The 22,816-nt window shown below is 40.0% G+C and overlaps 1 protein-coding gene across 1 annotated transcript in view; it reads right to left on the minus strand.

Annotated features, from left to right (window-relative positions):
• SH3BGRL2 (SH3 domain binding glutamate rich protein like 2) overlaps positions 1 to 22,816 on the minus strand; it is a 71,763-nt gene that overhangs the window by 21,170 nt on the left and 27,777 nt on the right. The window contains exon 2 of the mRNA XM_005552498.5: positions 5,911 to 6,096. Coding sequence (XP_005552555.1) covers positions 5,911 to 6,096 — 186 coding nt within the window. The remainder of the gene's footprint in view (positions 1 to 5,910; positions 6,097 to 22,816) is intronic.

A 22,816-nucleotide genomic window follows, 5' to 3' on the forward strand; every position in this document is an offset into this window, starting at 1 on the left:
CTAACAAATACATTCAAAAGATGCTCAACATCGCTAATCATCAGAGATATGCAAATCAAAACCACAATGAGTTATCACCTCACGCTCATTAGAGTAGATACCATCTAAAAAATAACAAAAAATAACAAGTGTTGGTGAGGATGTGTAGAAGTTAGAACCTCTCTGCAATGTTGGTAGGTAATCTTGGTAGGCAAAATGGTACAATTGCTATAGAAAATAATTTGGCTATTCCTCCCAAAATTAAAAATAGAACTACCATACAATCTAGCAATCTCACTTCTAGATATATATTTAAAAGAAACTATCAATAGAGTAAACAGCCTACAAATGGGAGAAAATATTCACAAACTATGCTTCTGACAAAGGTCTAATATCCAGAATTTATAAGGAACTTAAATCAACAAGCAAAAAACAAATAATCCCATTAAAAGGACATGAACAGACACTTCTCAAAAGAATACATAAAAGCAGCCAAAAAAAAACACGAAAAAATGTTCATCATCACTAATCATTAGAGAAATGCAAATCAAAATCACAATGAGATACCATCTCACATCAGTGAGAATGGCCAACAGAAAACCAAATACTGCATGTTCTCACATACATATGGGAGCTGAACATCGAGGACCCACGGACATAAAATGTGAACAATTAACACTGCAAACTACTAGAGTGGGAAGGGAAGTGGATATGGGTCAAAAAACTACCTATTGGGTACTATGCTCACTATCTTAGTGAAATATACCCATGTAACACACCTGTACATGTACTCCCTGTATCTAAAATAAAAGAAATATAAAATAATTTTAAAAATTAAAAGAACTGAAAACAGGGTTTCAAAGAGATATCTGCACTCCCATGTTCATAGCAGCACTATTCACAATAGCCAAGAGGTGAATGTAATCCAAATGTCCATCAATGGATGAATAAATAAACAAAATGTGGCAAATACATACAATGGAATACTATGCTGTCTTGATAAGGAAGGAAATCTTGTCACATGCTAGAACATGGATGAACCTCGAAGATATTATGCCAAGTGAAAGAAGCCAGTTGCAAAAAGACAAGTAGTGTGTGATTCCACTTAGTTGAACTATCTAAAGTAGATACTTTATAGAGAGAAAGTGGAATAGTGGTTACCAGGAGCTGAGGAAGGGGGCAAAGGGGAGTTGTTTAATGGATATAGAGTTTCAGATCTGCAAGATGAAAAAGTTCTAGGGATCTGCTTCACAACAATGTAAATATATTTAATACTACTGAACTGTACACTTAAAAGTGCTTAAGATAGTAGGTGTTATATGTTTTTATCACAATAAAGAAAATTTTTAGGCTGGGCGCGGTGGCTCACGCCTGTAATCCCAGCACTTTAGGAGGCCGAGGCGGGCGGATTATGAGGTCAGGAGATGGAGACCATCCTGGCTAACACAGTGAAACCCCATCTCTACTAAAGAATACAAAAGATTAGTCAGGCGTAGTGGCGAGCGCCTATAGTCCCAGCTACTTGGGAGGCTGAGGCAGGAGAATGGCGTGAACCCAGGAGGTGGAGGTTGCAGTGAGCCGAGATTGCGCCACTGCACTCCAGCCTGGGGCAGAGCAAGACTCCGTCTCAAAAAAAAAAAAGAAAATTTTTAAATTCATAAAAATATATAAAGAAATCCAAATCACCTGTTTGCTGAATAGAGAGAGAAAAGAAATGAAAGGGGAGTAGGTACTTTCCTTTAGTGTAAGTGGGTAAGTTTTCATTTCTGATGAATTGCACAAATGCCAGTTCCACAGAGAGAGAACAAAGGGTTAAAACCTTGGACATGAGGCCCAGAGCTTTCTAAAATCCAAATCAGACACTACAATTCATCATAAAAGCCAAAGTGTTGAATCCTTTACCTTTAGAATCTCGTCACCCACATTCTCAGAGAAGGAAGAATCCTGCTCACAGTAAGAATTGATTCCACTCCATGGAATCAACAGGAATAAGTTGTGCCAGTTTGGGTTCTTGATGCAAATAACTGAGAAAGACACTAGCAACTTTGAGGGAAAGGAATTATGGAGGTATCACAGGGAGTTGGCAAGACTCTATGTCAAAACTAGAGGACCAGTTCAGAAAACAGAAGGAATTTCCCTGTCTGGGTAGCCAAGAATACACTCATGTCACACCCCAGATCAGCTCCATAAGGACACCAGCCACAGCTTTGGTTGGCCCCATCCCCCCGGACACTCACTGCCACAAACAACCTCCAACTGACCCTGTATTTCTACATCATCCCCTCAATGTTCAAATTCTGGGGTAGAAAAAACTGATTGGTCATGCCAGGGAGATTCCATTCAGTGGGGAACTCTTACCAAAAGGCAAGATATTCAACTGCTAAATGAAAGAGAGGGCAATTGTCCACACTGGTTACCAAGTAGCTTAGCAGCTGTTTACTCTATGTCTCACATGCCTAGCTCATCCAGGTTAAAATAAAGTAATAAATTTCTAATTCCAGGAAACAGAATAAGAATGTACAAGCTTTCTAGATCATGTCATTCGCAATGTAGTAGGTTTCCACAGGTTAACCAACCAGATGAGACCAGTCAGAAACTATCACTAGGTAAAGCAAGGTGTACAGAAGCAGGTGAGATGAACAAGGCCTGTGGTTAGTTGCCCTCTAATGCTTGTGTCGAAGTCAAATTTGCCTAACCTTGATAAGAGCCGACACTGTCTCAAAACTCTCACCAGAACAGACTATGATGACGGTGCGTACGCCAACAACTGTCGTGACCACCACCACGGGACTAACACCGTTCAAGCAGAGAAGATGCCATTTACCTGGCACAGTCTAATCAATATACAATATAAACCTCTAACCAGCTCCCAGAGAGTCTACTTGAAAAAATTTCCACAGACTCCAAAGGGCAAAGATACATAGAGAGCTAGAAGTCATAAAAAGATAAAAATAAGGTGAGTAAGATTAACTGTATTTTACATTATATTATTTTATTCATTCAATATATTCCTCTATTCAAACAGCACTATCTGCTTTTATGATGATAGAACAAAGATGTCTCTACTTCCTTTTTCTCCGTAAGTCAACAAAACAACAAAGATTTTCAAAATAGAGCCAGGAGATTCGATCTAAAGGCCTGAACCACAAAATAAGCAGTAAGTGGGAAGAGAAATGGTGAGAGATCTTAGAAAAAAGAGAATGGTCAAAACTCAATGTCTGCAGAAGTACTATCAACAAGAAGCAAGCTGTAGGGCTCCAGAAAAGGTCAGGAACTGGAGGCATCATCTATTGTGAAGGTACGGTGAGTGGACAAAAGCAGAAAACAGAAAAATTGTTTGAAAGTCTGTATAAGCAGCAGTTAGATCCCAGGATGCCTCACGCTCCTTGAAGGAGCTAGAAGATATAAATACATTAATAATAAACATGGCTTGAGGGAAGCAAAAAAACGTATACACATGGGCACTGAAGAGAGACTGAAAACAGGGATAGGAAGTGAAAATCTGCATGCTAGAGAGTGAGACCTTCCATTTCCCTCACCCTACAGGTCCAGAACTCCAATAGCCAGGTAGAGATTCCCAAAGTAGGAGACTCAAAGGCCATTCTCTGGAAAAATTAAACCATCATCTGAGAAAGGACCTACTGAGAAAAGATACTACTATCAATATTTGCAATGAGAATGCTAACAGGCTACTGAGGCATCCCACAGGGAAACAAGCCTGCATTCATATAAGACACATACGCAGCTTCTAGTGAGCTTCCTAGTCTCACCTCTTACATGAACAAAAGACAAGGATCGACATACATCTAAGGAAAGCCCACCCCACCTGAGAAAAATAACCAAAACAAAGTGGAAAAAAAAAATCAGTGAAAACAGGAACAACACAGTAACAGAAGAAAACTTCAAATAAATCATATTTAATATCTTTAGTTAAGATCTTGTATTTATTTAATAGAAATACAACATTATTAAAAAGAATCACAGAGCAGGAAATGGGGAGAAAAGGACAAAAATTCATTGAAAGGATTTTGTACTTTCTCAGAAAGATCAAAAATCAAATAGGTGGACATTAGAAAAAAAAGATTAAAGTATTAGAAAATCAATGTAAGAAATCCAATATCCAAATTAATAGGCACTCAAGAGAAAGGGAACAAGGAAAAAAGTAGGGAGACAATTTTCAGAAAAAATAATATAAGAACACATGTAATCAGCAATCACAGAATTTCTTAAAAGGCATACCAAGCACTCAGCACAATGAATGAAAAATAGCTCATACCATAGTAATTCACCAAAAGATGTGGTGAATACATATATGAATAAGAGATTAAAATTTTTCATAGAAAAAACTGACAAAAACATATAAACAATCAAGGAAAACGGCATTAGACATCTCAATTGTAGCACTGAAAACTAGGGGACACTGAATCAATATCATCAAAATCCTTTCCAACCTAGAATTCTGTACCCAGAAACTACCATTAAACCCTAAGACTAGAAAAGCATTTTTATCGCCTCGAAGTCTGAAGGACAGAAAACTGCTAGATTTTTGTTTTAAGCCTTCTAGCACTATTTGACTTACAGCTTTATTTTATTTTGAACTGTATACTTTGCAAACATTTTCAGCTATTACATCATTTAGGTCTGCAGGCACAAGAGTACATTTTATATCCTTGCTAATCATGAATAAAATACACCCTTGGTTACCACACACTTCTCTCAATAAAATATAAAATAATGATATTAGAAATCCCATAAAATAACAGCCTTCATTTTTATATAATAATATGCTTAAGAAATGCTTTCGAAACTATCACAAAGTAAGACAGATACTATCCCTTGCTTAAAGATAAGAAAACTTGGGCTTTTAAAAAGATAAGTAACTTTCCAAAGCTGTCCCAGACGACATAAGGCAGAACTAGAACTCAGTTATGTCTAACGCCATGTTCAGGATTCTCCTCAGGATGCTACAGGTAAGAATTCTCTGTATAATCTACACACGGCTTTATGTTGCAACTCCTCATTCTCCATTATGCACGTGGGGGAAGGGATTGTTTTCCTTGAAGCCACCAAAGGCTCTCTGTTATTCCTTTCCTCCATGCCAATTACAGCCTAGTATTTATTTCATCTCAAGCACCTCAGCTCTGTGGCTCCTTCTTCTTTAGACCGTCCTTAAATAACTATAGTACAGGTCCAAAAATAAACACTGACTTAGATACTCAGAGATATGGAAAAAGGCAAATCCTAACTTACTCTTTAGACAGAAGTTTCTCAACTATTTTTCTTAACCTAAGGAGTAAGAAAGTAGGTAGATAAATAGATGAAAGTGACTTCTTCATCTTCTCCTATGCTACATGCAGCAGGAAAGCACTCAATATATGTTCATATATGAGGTGCACTGATATTCTTAATCATCCCTCTGGCTCATCATCATAAGAAATGGACTCTGGTTTACAATCAGCTATTAGCAGTTATTTATACCATAAAGGGATATTCAAAGATAATTATTCCCCTCTACTACTCTGCCCCCTAAAATGTATTAATCAAAAAATAATTTGATTAATAATTTAATAATAAAATGATTATTTTTAATGCTTCAAAATTTAGAACAGAATACACACATACATACATGCATACAAACACACACACACACAGAGCTTCCCTTCCTACTGCTGTTCCCAAAGCAAAGACAGAGCTCAGACCGACAGACACATGTGCACTCACATTCACATACCACACAGCCCTTGCACATACACACACAGTCCACAACCTCGGACTCACATCCCTTCTCAACTTCACCCTCTGTTAGACTTGCGGACCTGAATGGGCATTGGGTGAAGTCACAGTCTTCACTGGAAAAACCCACCTGAACTCTAAGTGACATGTGTTTTGAATAATAAAAAGAAACAGCATGATAACAGTCTAGCCACTTACTCCACAGTATCGGTCGCCATTAAATATCTGAGGGGGCAGGGGGTTGCCCTGAGTGGGTTTCTTTTCCGGGGGGACGTTTTTGTACATCCACTGCCTCTGTTCTTCTGACATTGTGATATCCACCTCCTCAAACTCTATCTTGTTGGCTTCCAGAAATCTAACCACATCTTGCTGCTTCTTCTTTATCTAAAGAGAGAAGACAAACAAATAAGTAGAAATCCTTATCTGAAACAGTAGGTATATACTTCCAAACTGAACTAGATTTATGTCATTGATACATAAAAAGAGGTGATTTATGTAGGTGTCACACACTGTCCACTCACTAGATACCCAGTGGAGGACTAAGCCAGTCCCAACACAGTTGTTTCTTTGATGATGTCGTTCTGTTTTGAGATGGAGTTTCTATGTTGCCCAAGCTGGTCTCAAACTCCTAGGCTCCAGTAATCTACCCACCTCAGCCTCCCAAAGTGCTGGGATTGCAGGTATGAGCCACCGCACCTGGTCACTAACACAGTCATTTCTTCAACCTAGACTGCCCAGAACTCCAGAGCACAATCCAGGTGGCTTGGAAAGAATGGACTATGAGATGAGAGAGTGACTTAGTTCTCAGTGGGCCATAACCACTCCCCATCCCATCCCCAACCCCACCCGCACCCTTGCAAGAAGTTGACATTTATAGTCATAAAAGCTCCCTTTGCCCAAAACCATCTGAAAACCATGTATAGCCCATCTGAGATGTCGACATTTCATTGATTCATGACAGCAGCAACATTTTTATTCTCCTCAGCAGCCTTCTTCAGAAATTCCACAGCTGTAGCCACTACCATGAAAGCATCCTTTCATCAATTCACAGGAGAAAAATATTCTTCACTTCTAACGTGAGAGTAAACAACGAATATCATCTTACTTTGAACTCTGTTTCTTAACCCTTTTCATTCCTCTGATCTTTCACTTTTCCTTCTTCAGTCACTAGGGGTCAGATGTGCTCTTGAGGAGCTGCAAATCCATCTGCAGTTTTCAAAATGTTGCCTACCTTCTTAAGAGTACCTATTAACTAATTGAAATGGAATGAAAACACAGTAGTCTCTCCTTATCCATGGGGGACACATTCCAAGACCCCCAGAAGACACCTGAAATGGCAGATAGTGCCAAACCAATATATATATGCTCTATTTTTTTAATCTGATGACCAGGAGGCATGTCCAGGTTTGTGCTTTAAAGAGATCACCTTAACACTATGCAGCTTATAAAGAAAAAAAAGAGAAGCTCTGTATGTACTGTTAATGCTGTTATGAAAAGCTCTCCAAGACATATTAGTAGGTTAAAAAGAAAAACAAGGAGCCGAACTATATGTAGACTAAGGTCACTTTAAAAAAAAAATGGAGAAAAATAAGAACACAGTCATATTTGCTTGTTTTTATATTGTTTTAAAAAATTCCTGAAGGTCATATAAGAAACTAACAGAAGCGGTTAACCAAGGGCTGGGGGAGCAGGAATTGGGTAAGGACACAACGTGGGAGCAAGAGTTTTACTTTAAAATGTTTTGAATATTATAATAAATGTATTAATATTCAAAAGAGTAAACAGAAGAAATGTATTGCAATGAGAGAGAGGTGGCACCCTAGCTTCCACAGAACAGCTTGGAGGATGGCAGTACATACCACGGAGATGCCCTGTTTTATACAAATCACGTTTTCCCAGTGTGACATGAAGCAGAACTCAAAGCATTTTGTTGAGTCACTGGCTTCCATAATTCACTTATAAGAAAGGGCAGATTGCTTAAAAAGAAGAAATGAAAAAAACAAAACAGTTAAAACCTTAGAAAATTAGCTAGTACTATAGCAAATCACCCAAATAACAAGGTAGGAGAAACTTAACCCAGAGAAGGAAGTTTTCAAGTGGATGTTTGTGACATTAGCATCAGGAAGGAAGATGTGTCACACTACCACAGCCTGTTTGTCAGGTCTGCAGAGGTGAACATAACCTGGAACTGGGAGCACTCAACCTAGGGTGGCGGGGGCAGGCTGTTCAGGAAGCAGGAACTTAGAGGAAGACACCAGCCAGCCTACTAGGTGGGGCCCAGGTAACAGAGAGGCTTCCCATGAGGCAACAGGAAGCCATCAAGGGCACTTCATGTGCTGGGCTTAATTCCAGAGTCCAAATAACCATAACATACACAATCATTTCCTTCACACAATGAATTTTTTATTCTCCCCACACTTCAACTCTTCTGAAATGAAATGCATCTTACAATCAATATCAAAAGGAATTTCCTGAGCAAATAGAAGAGAAGTAAATTGTGAGCCAACAGTCACTGCTTTCATCTATGTCATTTTGTTTGTTTGTTTGTTTTGTTTTGTTTTGAGACAGAGTTTCGCTCTTGTTGCACAGACTGGAATGCAAAGGCACAATCTCGGCTTACCGCAACCTCCTCCTCCCGGATTCAAGTGATTCTCCTGCCTCAGTCTTCAGTATGTGCCACCACACATGGCTAATTTTTGTATTTTCAGTAGAGATGGGGTTTCTCCATGTTGGTCAGGTTGATCTTGAACTCCCGACCTGAGGTGATCTGCCTGCCTCGGCCTCCCAAAGTGCTGGGATTATAGGCATAAGCCACTGTGCCTGGCTTCATCTTACATCATTTTATCCATGGGTGGAAGGTACCTTCAACTCACCTGTTTTTTTTTTTTTTAATTTACTTAAACACCCTTAAAAGCAAAACAATGGTAGTTATTTACCCAGTAACCAATCTCCCTCTTTTTCTAAACACAGAAGCCTGGTTTTACTTAGAAAAGCAATGTGCGGCCGGGCGCGGTGGCTCAAGCCTGTAATCCCAGCACTTTGGGAGGCCGAGACGGGCGGATCACAAGGTCAGCAGATCGAGACCATCCTGGCTAACATGGTGAAACCCCGTCTCTACTAAAAATATAAAAAAACTAGCCGGGCGAGGTGGCGGGCGCCTGTAGTCCCAGCTACTCGAGAGGCTGAGGCAGGAGAATGGCGCAAACCCGGGAGGCGGAGCTTGCAGTGAGCTGAGATCCGGCCACTGCACTCCAGCCTGGGCGACACAGCGAGACTCCGTCTCAAAAAAAAAAAAAAAAAAAAAAAAAAAAAAAGAAAAGCAATGTGCTTGGCTACAAAATCATGTTTACCCAAACACCTCTAGTGTTAGAGGGAATCACATGATACAGTTCTGACCAATGAGATGTGAGTCAGACAGTCCTTGGGAAGGCTTCACTTAAATGAAAGAAAACATAAAGCAGACTTTTACCCTTCTCTAGTCTCCTTACTTGCAGAAATGCAGATATGGTGCCTGGAGGTGCAGAAATCATTTCACAAATGTGAAAACAAACGCCGTAAGTATGTGAAAATACTATATGCTAAGGATGGCCAAGCAGAAAGACAGTAGCCTGGGTCCTTAATGACATTTTGTAGCTGCCACCCCAGTCTCTTCCTGCACAACCTATCTATACCTTTCTGTATTAGACAAATAAACCTTTAATAAGTTAAGCCACTCTTCATCCAGTTTTCTATAGCCTGCACCCAAATGCAATTCTTAATTGCTACTTAAAATGACTTCAGAAATACTGTATTATGATGAAGGATTGAAAATAAAAGCTATTACTGCACAGTAGAGCCTGGCAATAAAAGCTGTAAGACATAAACTTAATATATGTGAGTGAATATTTATCACTGGATAAACACAGGAATTTTCTTAATCTACTCCACAGAGCAACAGCCAACATGTTGGAACTAGAACAGGCAGGTTATCCAAAAGGATGAAGAGTGCATTTCACCTTAACATTCAAACACTACTATACACCATACAAAGCAATTAAAGGGAACACAGAATCTCTTGCATTAGATTGGGAGTAGGCAAAATATGGCCTAAGGCCCAAATCCAGCCCACTGACCGTTTTTGTATGGCCAGCAGCCAAAAATTGTCTTTATATTTTTAAACAGCTGGGGGAAAAAATCAAAAGAATCATAGTATTCCATGACATGTAAAAGTTATATGAAATATAAACACCAGTGTCCATAAACAAAGCTCTATGGGAACACAGCAACACCCATTCACTCACATATTGTCTATGTCTGCTTTCTCCCTACGATGGCAGAGTTGAGAAGTTGCAACAGAGACTGTGTGGTCCCCCAGTGCCTAAAATATTGACTAGCTGCCCTTTATAGAAAAGGCTTGCCAACCTTTGAGCTAGATCACAAATCTTCATTTCTGGGTCAAAGTTCCCTTTCTCAGTGAGCCTTCCTTTGACCACCTGATTTTACACTTTTACCAGCTACCCCAGAACTCTCTACTCCCCCTTCACTGCTGTATTTTTCACCACAGCATTCGGCATCTGACAGACTGTATAGATTATGTGTTTGTTTGTCCATCTCCCCCACTAGAATATAAATTCCCTGGCTGGGTGCAGTGGGTCACTCCTGTAATCTCAGCACTTTGGAAGGCTGAAGCAGGTGAATCACCTGAGGTCAGGAGTTTGAGACCAGCCTGACCAACATGGTGAAACCCTATCTCTACTAAAAATACAAAAATTAGCCAGGCGTGGTGCCGCATGCTTGTAATCCCAGCTACTTGTGAGGCTGAGGCAGGAGAATCACTTGAACCTGGTTGCAGTAAGCGGAGATTGCGCCATTGCACTCTGGCCTGGGCAACAAGAGCGAAACTCTGTCTCAAAAAAAAAAAAAAGAATATAAATTCCCCAAGGCCAGGAGATTTTGTCGGTTTTATTAAACATTTGTTAATGACTAGACAAGATGTTCACAGGTAGAAGGGCCTGTGAGATGGGGAACTTTCCTCCCAACCAACAACAAGGCTGATTCTTTTTACCCTTGAGGGCTCACCAAATGTATCACCTCTTCAAAGAGCCCTCTCGAACCACCTTGGTGAAGTTTTATTGCCTAAATTTATTAAAATTTTATTTATTTATATGCCCTTTGTTTTTGTTCTCACCTCTCTCTCTACAACGTCAATTCTGGAAGCAGAAGGACCAGCGTGCAGGAGGCCCTCAATAAATATTAACTGAATGGATGATTCAAGAATTATTCCAGTCCTGAACATCAAAGATTTCCCGGTGATGTTCAAGAGAAACTATTCAAACTAAGTGAGTAATGTAATTTAGGAACACATGTAACTTATAATTAGCCCAATGGGAATGTGGACCAAATGACAGTATTTCTCAATCCCAAAGTGGCACAATTTTGAAAAGCATTGTGCTTAGGAGGCTACATCTAACTGTACATAGCCGAAATAATTCAGAAGAGTCTCTAGACCCTAATGCGAAAAAAACTTTGCTTCTAACTTTGACAATGACTTAAAAAGAAAGTAGTACGTGGTTGCATGTTTACATAAATTCTACTGTCAGTTAATTTTAATAGTTGCAAGTGCATAATGAAACAAAAAGTGTTTTGTATTGCTCAAACGGTTTTATTACATTGTTGATACATTTGCAAATATGGCAACTGAGAATTATGCAGATGTGTTGGTATTTCCCTGAATCTACTTCCCATTACTAACTTAGTACTCTATCACCCTCAAGCACGTCCCCCCACTAACTTCAGGAACTCTGAAGCAAACTGCTCCCTCAAATGTACTTTGAAGCAGCCTTCTTGGCCACTCAATGTATAAGCCTTTACCCTTTGACTCCAGATCCATGAATCTCCTGAGGATCCCAATGCCTGCACCCAAGCCCTGGTGACTCACCCCCACAGGGCCCTGGGCAGTAAGCTGCGGAGTCTCCTGACTCTGCGTGAACACCCGATGACCTGTGGAAATCTTAGTGAAGACACTTGGAACCTTCACTGGCAACCTCCTGGCCCCAAGAGTCCCTAGGGATTGGATCAGAAAACAGGTTAAATAATTACCTTGCTTGTGACTCAGCCTTAACCCCCTACTCTGTGACACTGACTGCTAAGTAAACTTGCATGCCTCTACTCTCTTCTTGTAGGATTACTTCTTTCCCAGGAAGATGCCAGTTAACTTATATAATTAAGCAGCCCCTGCCAGATTCCTTCCATAGGCTTCCGGACACGTCTAGTCATGTTTGAATTCCAGGGTATACATAGCTAATGCTGCACCCTGGGACCTTGGGACTCACTAGGAAATAAAGAGACATAATCAATTTGAATAGGAGTGTTTTTTAACATTGAGACTGAATACGAAAGCTAATGGGAAAGCAAGTTTAACTGAAGACAAATGAGCCACAGAGGACAACGAGGAAAACTGGGGGACGGAAAGTATGTATTTTAGAGCCAGATTGTCCTGGTTTTAATCTTGACCCTGACAGACGGGTAGCCTTGGAGATATTACTTGGCTTCTCTCTTAACTTCCGTTTCCAAACCTGTGCAATAAACTGCTAAATTAAGTTTAGCCGAAGGCCAGGAGTGGTGGCTCATGCCTGTAATCCCAGTACTTTGGGAGGCCCAGGTGGACAGATCACCTGAGGTCAGGAGTTTGAGACTAGCCTAGCCAACATGGTGAAACCTCGTCTCTACTAAAAATACAAAAATTAACTGGCTGTCGTGGCTGAGTAGCTATAATCCTAGCTACTCAGGAGGCTGGGGCGGGAGAATCCCTGGAACCCAGGAGACAGAGGTTACAGTGAGCTGAGATCACTGCACTCCACTGCACTCCAGCCTGGGCAACAGAGTAAGACTCTGTCTCAATTTAAAAAAAAAAGAAAGAAAGAAAACTTAGCCTAAAGCTACCTCCTTACATATTTTGAGTTCAGCCTAAAGGTTTCTCCATCCATAGTGAATTGTAACCTAACCAGATACGTAAACAGACTGTAACCTACTCTTGGACCAATCACAGCATTTCAGCCAATTAAGGCAGGCAACTGTTCAAACTGTGTCCAAACAAGGCAAACGCCAAGATGCAACCAATCTTACTTCCATTAGATTATTCCCATTTTTGTACCTAACTTCCTTTTTCTGTACATAAATTCTTTGTGACCTGAAGCAGCGTCAGAGTCCTTCTGAACCTATGCTGGTTCGGGGGCTGCCCAATTCTCAAAATATTCTTGGCTCAACGAAACCCTGTTAAATATAATCTGCGTAAAGCTTTTCTTTTAACAGAACTCAACTATCTTTTTTCCATAGGTTCACTGGAAAATTAAGAAAAGGCCTAAGCAGTAATGGGCACCTGCTCAATTGTTTCATTTACTCAAACATACTAGCTTTTCTATCTTCGCCCTAGAAGTGGCCTCCATCAAAAATATAGCAACTTCTGAATGCTTTCAAAGGCCTTAGATATTCAACACAATGGTTCTTTATTTCACCTGCTTTCACACTTCAAACACACGGCTTTCTTTATTCCGACCTGGGGTAGACGTAAGACTGATTAGGACCTCTTATGTATCTCAAATGGAAAAAAGTCAAAGACAGTGAGAGAAAATAGAAGGGAAAAGATGAGGTTTTTTTAAATAGCTTGACAAAATGTACAAAGGAGGGCCTGGACTGGATTAAGGAAGGTAGAAGGCCCTAAGATGATTCTTCCTTTCAACTAAAAAGGGAGGAAAGGACTGAGTCTCTTTCCTTTGTCAAAGACCTCAGGAACTTTCCAGTGATTGAGTAGGGCACCAAAAATATACCTAATTTCATGGCAAATTCTTTAAATAAAACCCCATTCTTGGCTTTACTAGGCATTATGCTGTCATAAAAGAGGATGCAAATGGCAGAAAGTACTGTGGCAGACATTAGCCTAGTTAAACACCAAAGCCATTCATGATCTCCCCTGTGAAGCCTAAAAAACTAAAGCTGCAGTTTTCCCAGTCACACTTATAGCTGAAGCAGCCACATGACCCAGATCTGGCCAGTGAGGTGTGCACCTAAGTGTGCTAGGTGGAGCTTCTAGACAGAGCTTGGCTTTCCTGCTGAAGCCGACAGATTACAATGCTAAAGCCTCTTTTCCCTGCCCTTCCTCATTCTTCCAGCGTGGCATCCAGATGTGAGGGCTAGTGGTGCGGAGCAGCCTTTCCACCTTGAGGTGACAGGCATCAGAAAAAGCCAAGAGAATCCCATCAAGGCAGGCCTTGAATAAGTTCAGCCTCCAGACTTACCAGGAGAGACTGAAACACTTCTGTTCAAGCTCAAGTTAGACAGGTTCTCTGTTACTTGCAAATGAATACATTCCTAACTGAAACCCTCAGCAGTATGCCTCATTGTTGGGGAGTAGAGCAGGGGTGTAGAGTAACCCCCAAGATGCCATTTGCTAACTGGCAATGTTCTAATGCTGCTTAACTAAATGAGAGATTATACATAAAGTACAGTGTCTCCAGTTTCTGTTTCAGTTTATCTTACTAGAAAGTAAATACCAAATTACCAAGCCAAGGACAAAGAGGCTGACTTACAAAAGACTGAAGCTTGAGTTTTATAGAATCACTCTCAGAAAAACAGATTACAAAATAAAGGTCAATTTTTGAAAAACTGTCAGTACATGTTATAAAACAATATAATTTTAATGATAGAAAAGGCTGTGATTTTCCATCTATGTATCACTAGCACAGTCCCTGGCACTTACTACATAGGCATATATTTGTATTAAACAAATAAATATTATTAAGCTTGAATTCATACTTTTAACTTTAGTTTTCTTTTAACCAGTCAATATTTTTGGTCCTGTTTTCTTGATCAATTTGCATTGATTTCTTTTTTCACATGTTTATAATATGGTAAATCATCTTTCCCATTTGAAATTTTTTAATTTTAAAAAACCCATAATCTCATCACACTGAGACTTTTATTTTTCATAGAACCTTCCAGGGAGTAAACATTTAGAAGTATACTTTATATAGTTGCCATAATAACAAATGTTTTGGGGAAGGATGTTTCTGTTGTATTATGAATGTTTTTTGTTTCTAAAATCTCCATGGTTATCTTATTGCATGTATGAATTATATTGAGTACTTATGCTAATGTATTAAAACATATATTCTAACATTGGAGATTTAGGTGTGTTCTAAAGATGTAAGTGTTTCAAAATAAAATATGTAAGTGTTTCAAATTTGCTGACTATTTATTTATTTATTTATTTCGAGATGGAGTCTCACTCTGTTGCCCAGGCTGGAGTGCAGTGGCTCAATCTCAGCTCACTGCAAACTCCTCCTTCTGGGTTCATGCGATTTTCCTGCCTCAGCCTCCTGAGTTGTTGGGACTACAGGCACCCGCCACCACGCCTTGCTAATTTTTGTATTTTTAGTAGAGATGAGGTTTCACCATGTTGGTCAGGCTGGTCTCAAGCTCCTGACCTCATGATCCGCCCTCCTCAGCCTCCCAAAGTGTTGGGATTACAGGCGTGAGCGACTGTGCCTGGGCGACTTTTTAAATGATAAAAAATGGTTACTAGTAGTAGGCTACCTAGCAGTACTAAAACACAGGGACTTTACACAGATTTTTCTAAATCTTGTCTCCTAAAGTCTTTCAAATGAAATATTTCAGCGAGTTATTTTAATGTAACATCTTTCCATTGGTTTCCTGGAATAGCTAATTGATATCACGGAACATAACATGATTTCAACTACCAAACTGTTAACAAAAACCTTTATATGACTAATGAATGGGAAGTAGGTCTGGCTGCTGCAAGCAGAACACTGAGGTCTGTGTGGGACTCTGGTTGGTCTGTGAACATGTAGCTCTGCTGGACTGAACATGGTGACAGTGATGCCAAAGGCAGCAGCCTGATCTTCAATGGGGCCAATTGGCTTTATTAATGTTCTACTCCTGAACAGTCAAAAAGGGGTGGGTCTGTGTCACCTTGGTCAAGTTACTTATTCTACCAAGCCTTGGTTTCCTCATCTGTAAAATACAGATAATTCAGCATAGAGGACTGCTATGAAATTTAAATGTCATAATGTTCATAAAGTTCTTAGTGCAGTGCCTGGCATGCTAAAAGAGCTAAACATTAAATCCAATCACAAGTCCGTTCCAAGGTGGGTGAATAGGAACAGCTCCAGTCTGCAGCTCCCAGTGTGTTCGACGCAGAAGATGGGTGGTTTCTGCATTTCCAACTGAGGTACCTGATTCATCTCATGCGGACTGGTTGGACCGTGGGTGCAGCCCATAGAGGGCGAGCCGAAGCAGAGTGGGGCTTCACCTCACTCGGTAAGCACAAGGGGTCGGGGGATTTCCCTTTCCTACTCAAGGGAAGCCATGACAGACTCTGCCTGGAAAAACAGGGCACTCCCACACAAATACTGCACTCTTCCTACGGTCTTAACAACTGGCAGACTAGGAGATTCTCTCCTGTGTGGTGGGCCCCATGTCTTGCTCGTTGCTAGCGCAGCAGTCTGGCAGGGGGATTGACCTGCAAGGCGGCAGCAGCAGCCTGGCAGGGGGAGGGGCGGCCACCATTGCTGAGGCTTGAGTAGGTAAACAAAGCAGCGGGAAGCTCAAACTGGGCAGAGCCCAACACAGCTCAGCAAGGCCTACAGCCTCTACAGACTCTACCTCTGTGGGTGGGGCATAGCTGAACAAAAGGCAGCAGAAACTTCTGCAGACTTAAGCGTCCCTGTCTGACAGCTCTGAAGAGAGCAGTGGTTCTCCAAGCATGGTGTTTGAGCTCTGAGAACGGACAGACTACCTCGTCAAGTGGGTCCCTGATCCTTGTGTAGCCTAACTGGGAGACACCTCCCAGTAGGGACTGACAGACACCTCATACGGGTGGGTGCCCCTCTGGGACGAAGCTTCCAGAGGAAGGATCAGGGAGTGATATTTGCTGTTCTGCAATATTTGCTATTCTGCAGCCTCCATTGGTGATACCCAGGCCAGCAGGTCTGGAGTGGACCTCCAGCAAACTCCAACAGACCTGCAGTTGAGGGACCTGACTGTTAAAAGGAAAACCAACAAACAGAAAGGAGTAGCAACAACAACAACAAAAAGGGGGTCCACAAAAAAATACCATCTGTAGGTCACCAACATCAAAGACCAAAGTTAGATAAAACCACAAAGATGGGGAGAAGCTGGAACAGAAAAGCTGAAAATTCTAAAAACCAGAGCACCTCTCCAAAGGATTGTAGTCCCTTACCAGCAACGGAACAAAGCTGGACACAGAATGACTTTGACGAGTAGACAGAAATAGGCTTTAGAAGGTCGGTAATAACAAACTTCTCCGAGCTAAAGGAGGATGTTACAACCCATCACAAGGAAGCTAAAAACCTTGAAAAAAGATTATACAAGTAGCTAACTAGAATAAACAGTGTAGAGAAGACGTTAAATGATCTGATGGAGCTGAAAACCATGGCAAAAGAACTTTGTGATGCATGCACAAGCTTCAATAGACAATCTGATCAAGTGGAAGAAAGGATATCAGTGATTGAAGATCAAATTAATGAAATAAAGTGAGAAAACAAGTATAGAGAAAAAAGAGTAAGAAGAAAAGAACAAAGCCTCCAAGAAATATGAGACTATGTGAAAAGACCAAATCTACATTTGATTGGTGTGCCTGAAAGTGATGGGGAGAATTGAACCAAGTTGGAAAACACTCTTCAGGATACTATCCAGGAGAACTTCCCCAACCTAGCAAGGCAGGCCAACATTCAAATTCAGGAAATACAGAGAACACCACAAAGATACTACTCGAGAAGAACAACCCCAAGACACATAATTGTCAGATTCACCAAAGTTGAAATGAAGGAAAAAATGTTAAGGGCAGCCAGAGAGAAAAGTTGGGTTACCAGCAAAGGAAAGCCCATCAGACTAATAGCGAATCTCTTGGCAGAAACCTTACAAGTCAGATAAGAGTGGGGGCCAATACTCAACATTCTTAAAGAAAATAATTTTCAACTCAGAATTTCCTATCCAGCCAAACTAAGCTTCATAAGCGACGGAGAAATTAAATCCTTTACAGACAAGCAAATGCTGAGAGATTTTGTCACCACCAGGTCTGCCTTATAAGAGCTCCTAAAGGAAGCACTAAACATGGAAAGGCACAACCAGTACCAGCCACTACAAAAACATACCAAATTGTAAAGACCATCCATGCTATGAAGAAAGTGCAACAATTAACGGGCAAAATAACCAGCTAACATCATAACGACAGGATCAAATTCACACAAAACAGTATTAACCTTAAATGTAAATGGGCTAAATGCCCCAATTAAAAGACACAGACTGCCAAATTGGATAGAGTCAAGACCCATCAGTGTGCTATATTCAAGAGACCCATCTCACGTGCAGAGACACACATAGGCTCAAAATAAAGGGATGGAGGAAGATCTACCAAGCAAATTGAAAACAAAAACAAGCTGGGTTGCAACCCTAGTCTCTGATAAAACAGACTTTAAACCAACAAAGATCAAAAGAGACAAAGAAGGCCATTACATAATGGTAAAGGCATCAATTCAACAAGAAGAGCTAACTATCCTAAATATATATGCACCCAATACAGGAGTACCCAGATTCATAAAGCAAGTCCTTAGAGACCTACAAAGAGACTTAGACTTCCACACAATAATAATGGGAGACTTTAACAACCCACTGTCAATATTAGACAGATCAATGAGACAGAAGGTTAACAAGGATATCCAAGACTTCAACTCAGCTCTGCACCAAGTGGACTAATAGACATCTACAGAACTCTCCACCTCAAATCAACAGAATATACATTCTTCTGAGCACCACATCGCACTTATTCTAAAACTGACCACATAATTAGAAGTAAAGCACTCCTCAGCCAATATAAAAGAATTGAAATCACAACAAACAGTCTCTCAGACCACAGTGCAATCCAATTAGAACTCAGGATTAAGAAACTCATTCAAAACCACACAAAGACATGGAAACTGAAGAACCTGCTCCCGAATGACTACTGGGTAAATAACAAAATGAAGGCAGAAATAAAGATGTTCTTTGAAACCGACGAGAACAAAGATACAATATACCAGACTCTCTGGGACACATTTAAAGCAGTTTCTAGAGGGAAATTTATAGTACTAAATGCCCACAGGAGAAAACAGGAAAGATCTAAAATAGACACCCTAACATCACAATTAAAAGAACTAGAGAAGCAAGAGCAAACACATTCAAAAGTTAGCAGAAGGCAAGAAATAACTAAGATCAGAGAAGAACTGAAGGAGATAGAGACATAAAAAATCCTTCAAAAAATCAACGAATCCAGGAGCTAGATTTTTGAAATGATCAACAAAATTGATAGACCGCTAGCAAGACTAACAAACAAGAAAAGAGAGAAGAATCAAATAGACTCAATAAAAAATGATAAAGGGGATGTCACTACTGATCCCACAGAAATACAAACCACCATCAGAGAATACTATAAACACTTCTACGCAAAATAAACTAGAAAATCTAGAAGAAATGGATAAATTCCTGGACACATATGCCCTCCCAAGACTAAACCAGGAAGAAGCTGAATCTCTGAATAGACCAATTACAGGTTCTGAACTGAGGAATTAATAGCCTACCAACCAAAAAAAGTCCAGGACCAGACTGATTAGCTGAATTCTACCAGAGGTACAAAGAGGAGCTGGTACCATTCCTTCTGAAATCATTCCAATCAATAGAAAAAGAGGGAATACTCCCTAACTCATTTTATGAGGCCAGCATCATCCTGATACCAAAGCCTGGAAGAGACACAACAAAATAAGAGAATTTTAGACCAATATCCCTGATGAACATCGATGCAACAATCCTCAATAACATACTAGAAAACCAAATCCAGCAGCACATTAAAAAGCTTATCCACCACGATCAAGTCGCCTTAATCCCTGGGATCAAAGGCTGGTTCCACATATGCAAGTCAATAAACGTAATCCATCACATAAACAGAACCAATGACAAAAACCACATGATTATCTCAATAGATGCAGAAAAGGTCTTCTACAAAATTCAACAGCCCTTCATGCTAAAAACTCTCAATAAACTAGGTATTAATGGAACGTATCTCAAAATAGTAAGAGCTATTTATGACAAACCCACAGCCAATATCATACTGAATGGGCAAAAACTGGAAGCATTCCCTTTGAAAGCTGGCACAAAACAAGGGTGCCCTCTTTCACCACTCCTATTCAACATAGTGTTGGAAGTTCTGGCCAGGGCAATCAAGCAAGAGAAAGAAATAAAGGGCATTCACTTAGGAAAAGAGGAACTCAAATTATCCCTGTTTGCAGATGACATGATTGTAAATTTAGAAAACCCCATCGTCTCAGCCCAAAATCTCCTTAAGCTGATAAGCAACTTCAGCAAAGTCTCAGGACACAAAATCAATGTGCAAAAATCACAAGCATTCCTATACACCAATAACAAACAGAGATCCAAATCATGAGTGAACTCCCATTCACAACTGCTACTATGATAATAAAATACCTAGGAATCCAACTTACAAGGGATGTGAAGGACCTCTTCAAGGAGAACTACAAACCACTGATCAAGGAAATAAGAGAGGACACAAACAAATGGAAAAACATTCCATGCTCATGGATAGGAAGAATCAATATCGTGAAAATGGCCATACTGACTGAGGTAATTTATAGATTCAATGCCATTCCCATCAAGCTACCAAGGACTTTCTTCACAGAATTGGAAAAAAAACACTTTAAAGTTCATATGGAACCAAAAAAGAGCCCACATAGCCAAGACAATCCTAAGCAAAAAGAATGAATCCAGAGGAATCACGCTACCTGATTTCAAAGTACACTACAAAGCTACAGTAACCAAAACAGCATGGTACTGGTACCAAAACAGATATATAGACCAATGAAACAGAACAGAGGCCTCAGAAATAACAGCACACAGCTACAACCATCTGATCTTTGACAAACTTGACAAAAACAAGAAATGGGGAAAGGATTCCCTATTTAATAAATGGTGCTGGGACAACTGGCTAACCATATGCAGAAAGCTGAAACTGGACCCCTTCCTTACACCTTATACAAAAATTAATTCAAGATGGATTAAAGATTTAAATGTTAGATCTAAAACCATAGAAACTCTAGAAGAAAATCTAGGCAATACCATTCAGGACATAGGTATAGGCAAGGACTTCATGACTAAAACACCAAAAGCAATGGCAACAAAAGCCAAAATTGACAAATGGGATCTCATTAAACTAAAGAGCTTCTGCACAGCAAAAGAAACTACCATCAGAGTGAACAGGCAACTTACAGAATGGGAGAAAAGTTTTGCAATCTATTCATCTGACAAAGGGCTAATATCCAGAATCTACAAAGAACTCAAACAAATTTACAAGAAAAAAAAACCCATCAAAAAGTAAGCAAAGGATATGTCTTCTCAAAAGAAGACATTTATGCAGCCAACAGACACGTGAAAAAATGCTCATCATCACTGGTCATCAGAGAAATGCAAATCAAAACCACAATGAGACACCATCTCACACCAGTTAGAATGGCAATCATTAAAAAGTCAGGAAACAACAGATGCTGGAGAGGATGTGGAGAAATAGGAATGCTTTTACACTGTTGGTGGGAGTGTAAATTAGTTCAACCATTGTGGAAGACAGTGTGGCGACTCCTCAAGAATCTAGAACTAGAAATACCATTTGACCCAGTGATCTCATTACTGGGTATATACCCAAAAGAGTATAAATCATGCTACTATAAAGACATATGCACGCATATGTTTATTGCAGCACTATTCACAATAGCAAAGACTTGGAACCAACCCAAATGTCCATCAATGATAGACTGGATTAAGAATATGTGGCACATATACACCATGGAATACTATGCAGCCAAAACAAGGATGAGTTCATGTCCTTTGCAGGGACATGGATGAAGCTGGAAACCATCATTCTCAGCAAACTATCACAAGGACAGAAAACCAAACACCGTACATTCTCACTCATAGGTGGGAATTGAACAATGAGAACACTTGGACACAGGAAGGGGAACATCACACACCGGGGCCTGTCGGGGGGTGGGGGCACTGGGGGAGGAATAGCATTAGGAGGAATATGTAATGTAAATGATGAGTTGGTGGTGCAGCAAACCAACATTGCACATGTATACCTATGTAACAAACCTGCACATTGCGTACATGTACCCTAGAACTTAAAGTATAATAAAAAATAAAGAAATAAATACAATTTAATTAAATAAATCCAATCATTTCATTTAGTTCCTTAACTGAAACTTGGGCAGGTGTCAGAATTTACAGTCTACTGTTCTTGAGTATAAAGGAATATTTTAGAACAGATCAAAGAGAGTTTACTACTGCCCTGCCCGTAGCTGGATGCTTCTTCCTATTAACTTGAATCAAATCTAATCCACCACTAACAAATTATTATCTGTACATATTTTCCAACTGGCAACTGTATTTTCAGAATAGGTTACTCAATTTCCTTCACATTCCAGATCATATATTAATGAAACAAAGTTTGCTTTTAACTATTTGTATAATTTTAAAATCACTAAGTAGGATAATACTAGAACTGAATTAAAATTTAAAAAATTAATTAGCCAGGCACGGTGGCGGGTGCCTGTAATCCCAGCTACTCAGCAGGCTGAGGCAGGAGAATGGCTTGAACCCGGGAGGTGGAGGCTGCAGTGAGTGGAGATCGTGCCATCCTACTCCAGTCTGGGCAACAAGAGCGAAACTCTACCTCAAAAAAAAAAAAAAAAGAAAAGAAAATTTTAAAAAATTAGCAAGTCCCTCAAATTTAATAACTTCATTTCTCAAAACTATGTTTCAGTTTTAATTCCATGTAATTACCTGTTCATGTTAAAAAACTAAAATCAGTGTCTTCCACAGCCATCTCTCCCTACAACTCCTCCACCACCAGCTACAAGAGCCATGTCCTCTTCTGGTTTCCTAGTAACCACAAAGTCATCTCCCTTTTCTTTCTTCTTCACTGTCTCCCTTCAGCTATCAAATACTGGAAATTCTACTATTCCTTTTATCTTGCCTATTTCCCCCATTG

The sequence above is a fragment of the Macaca fascicularis genome, chromosome 4 (assembly GCF_037993035.2).
Source record: "Macaca fascicularis isolate 582-1 chromosome 4, T2T-MFA8v1.1".
NCBI classification, from domain to species: Eukaryota; Metazoa; Chordata; class Mammalia; order Primates; family Cercopithecidae; genus Macaca; species Macaca fascicularis.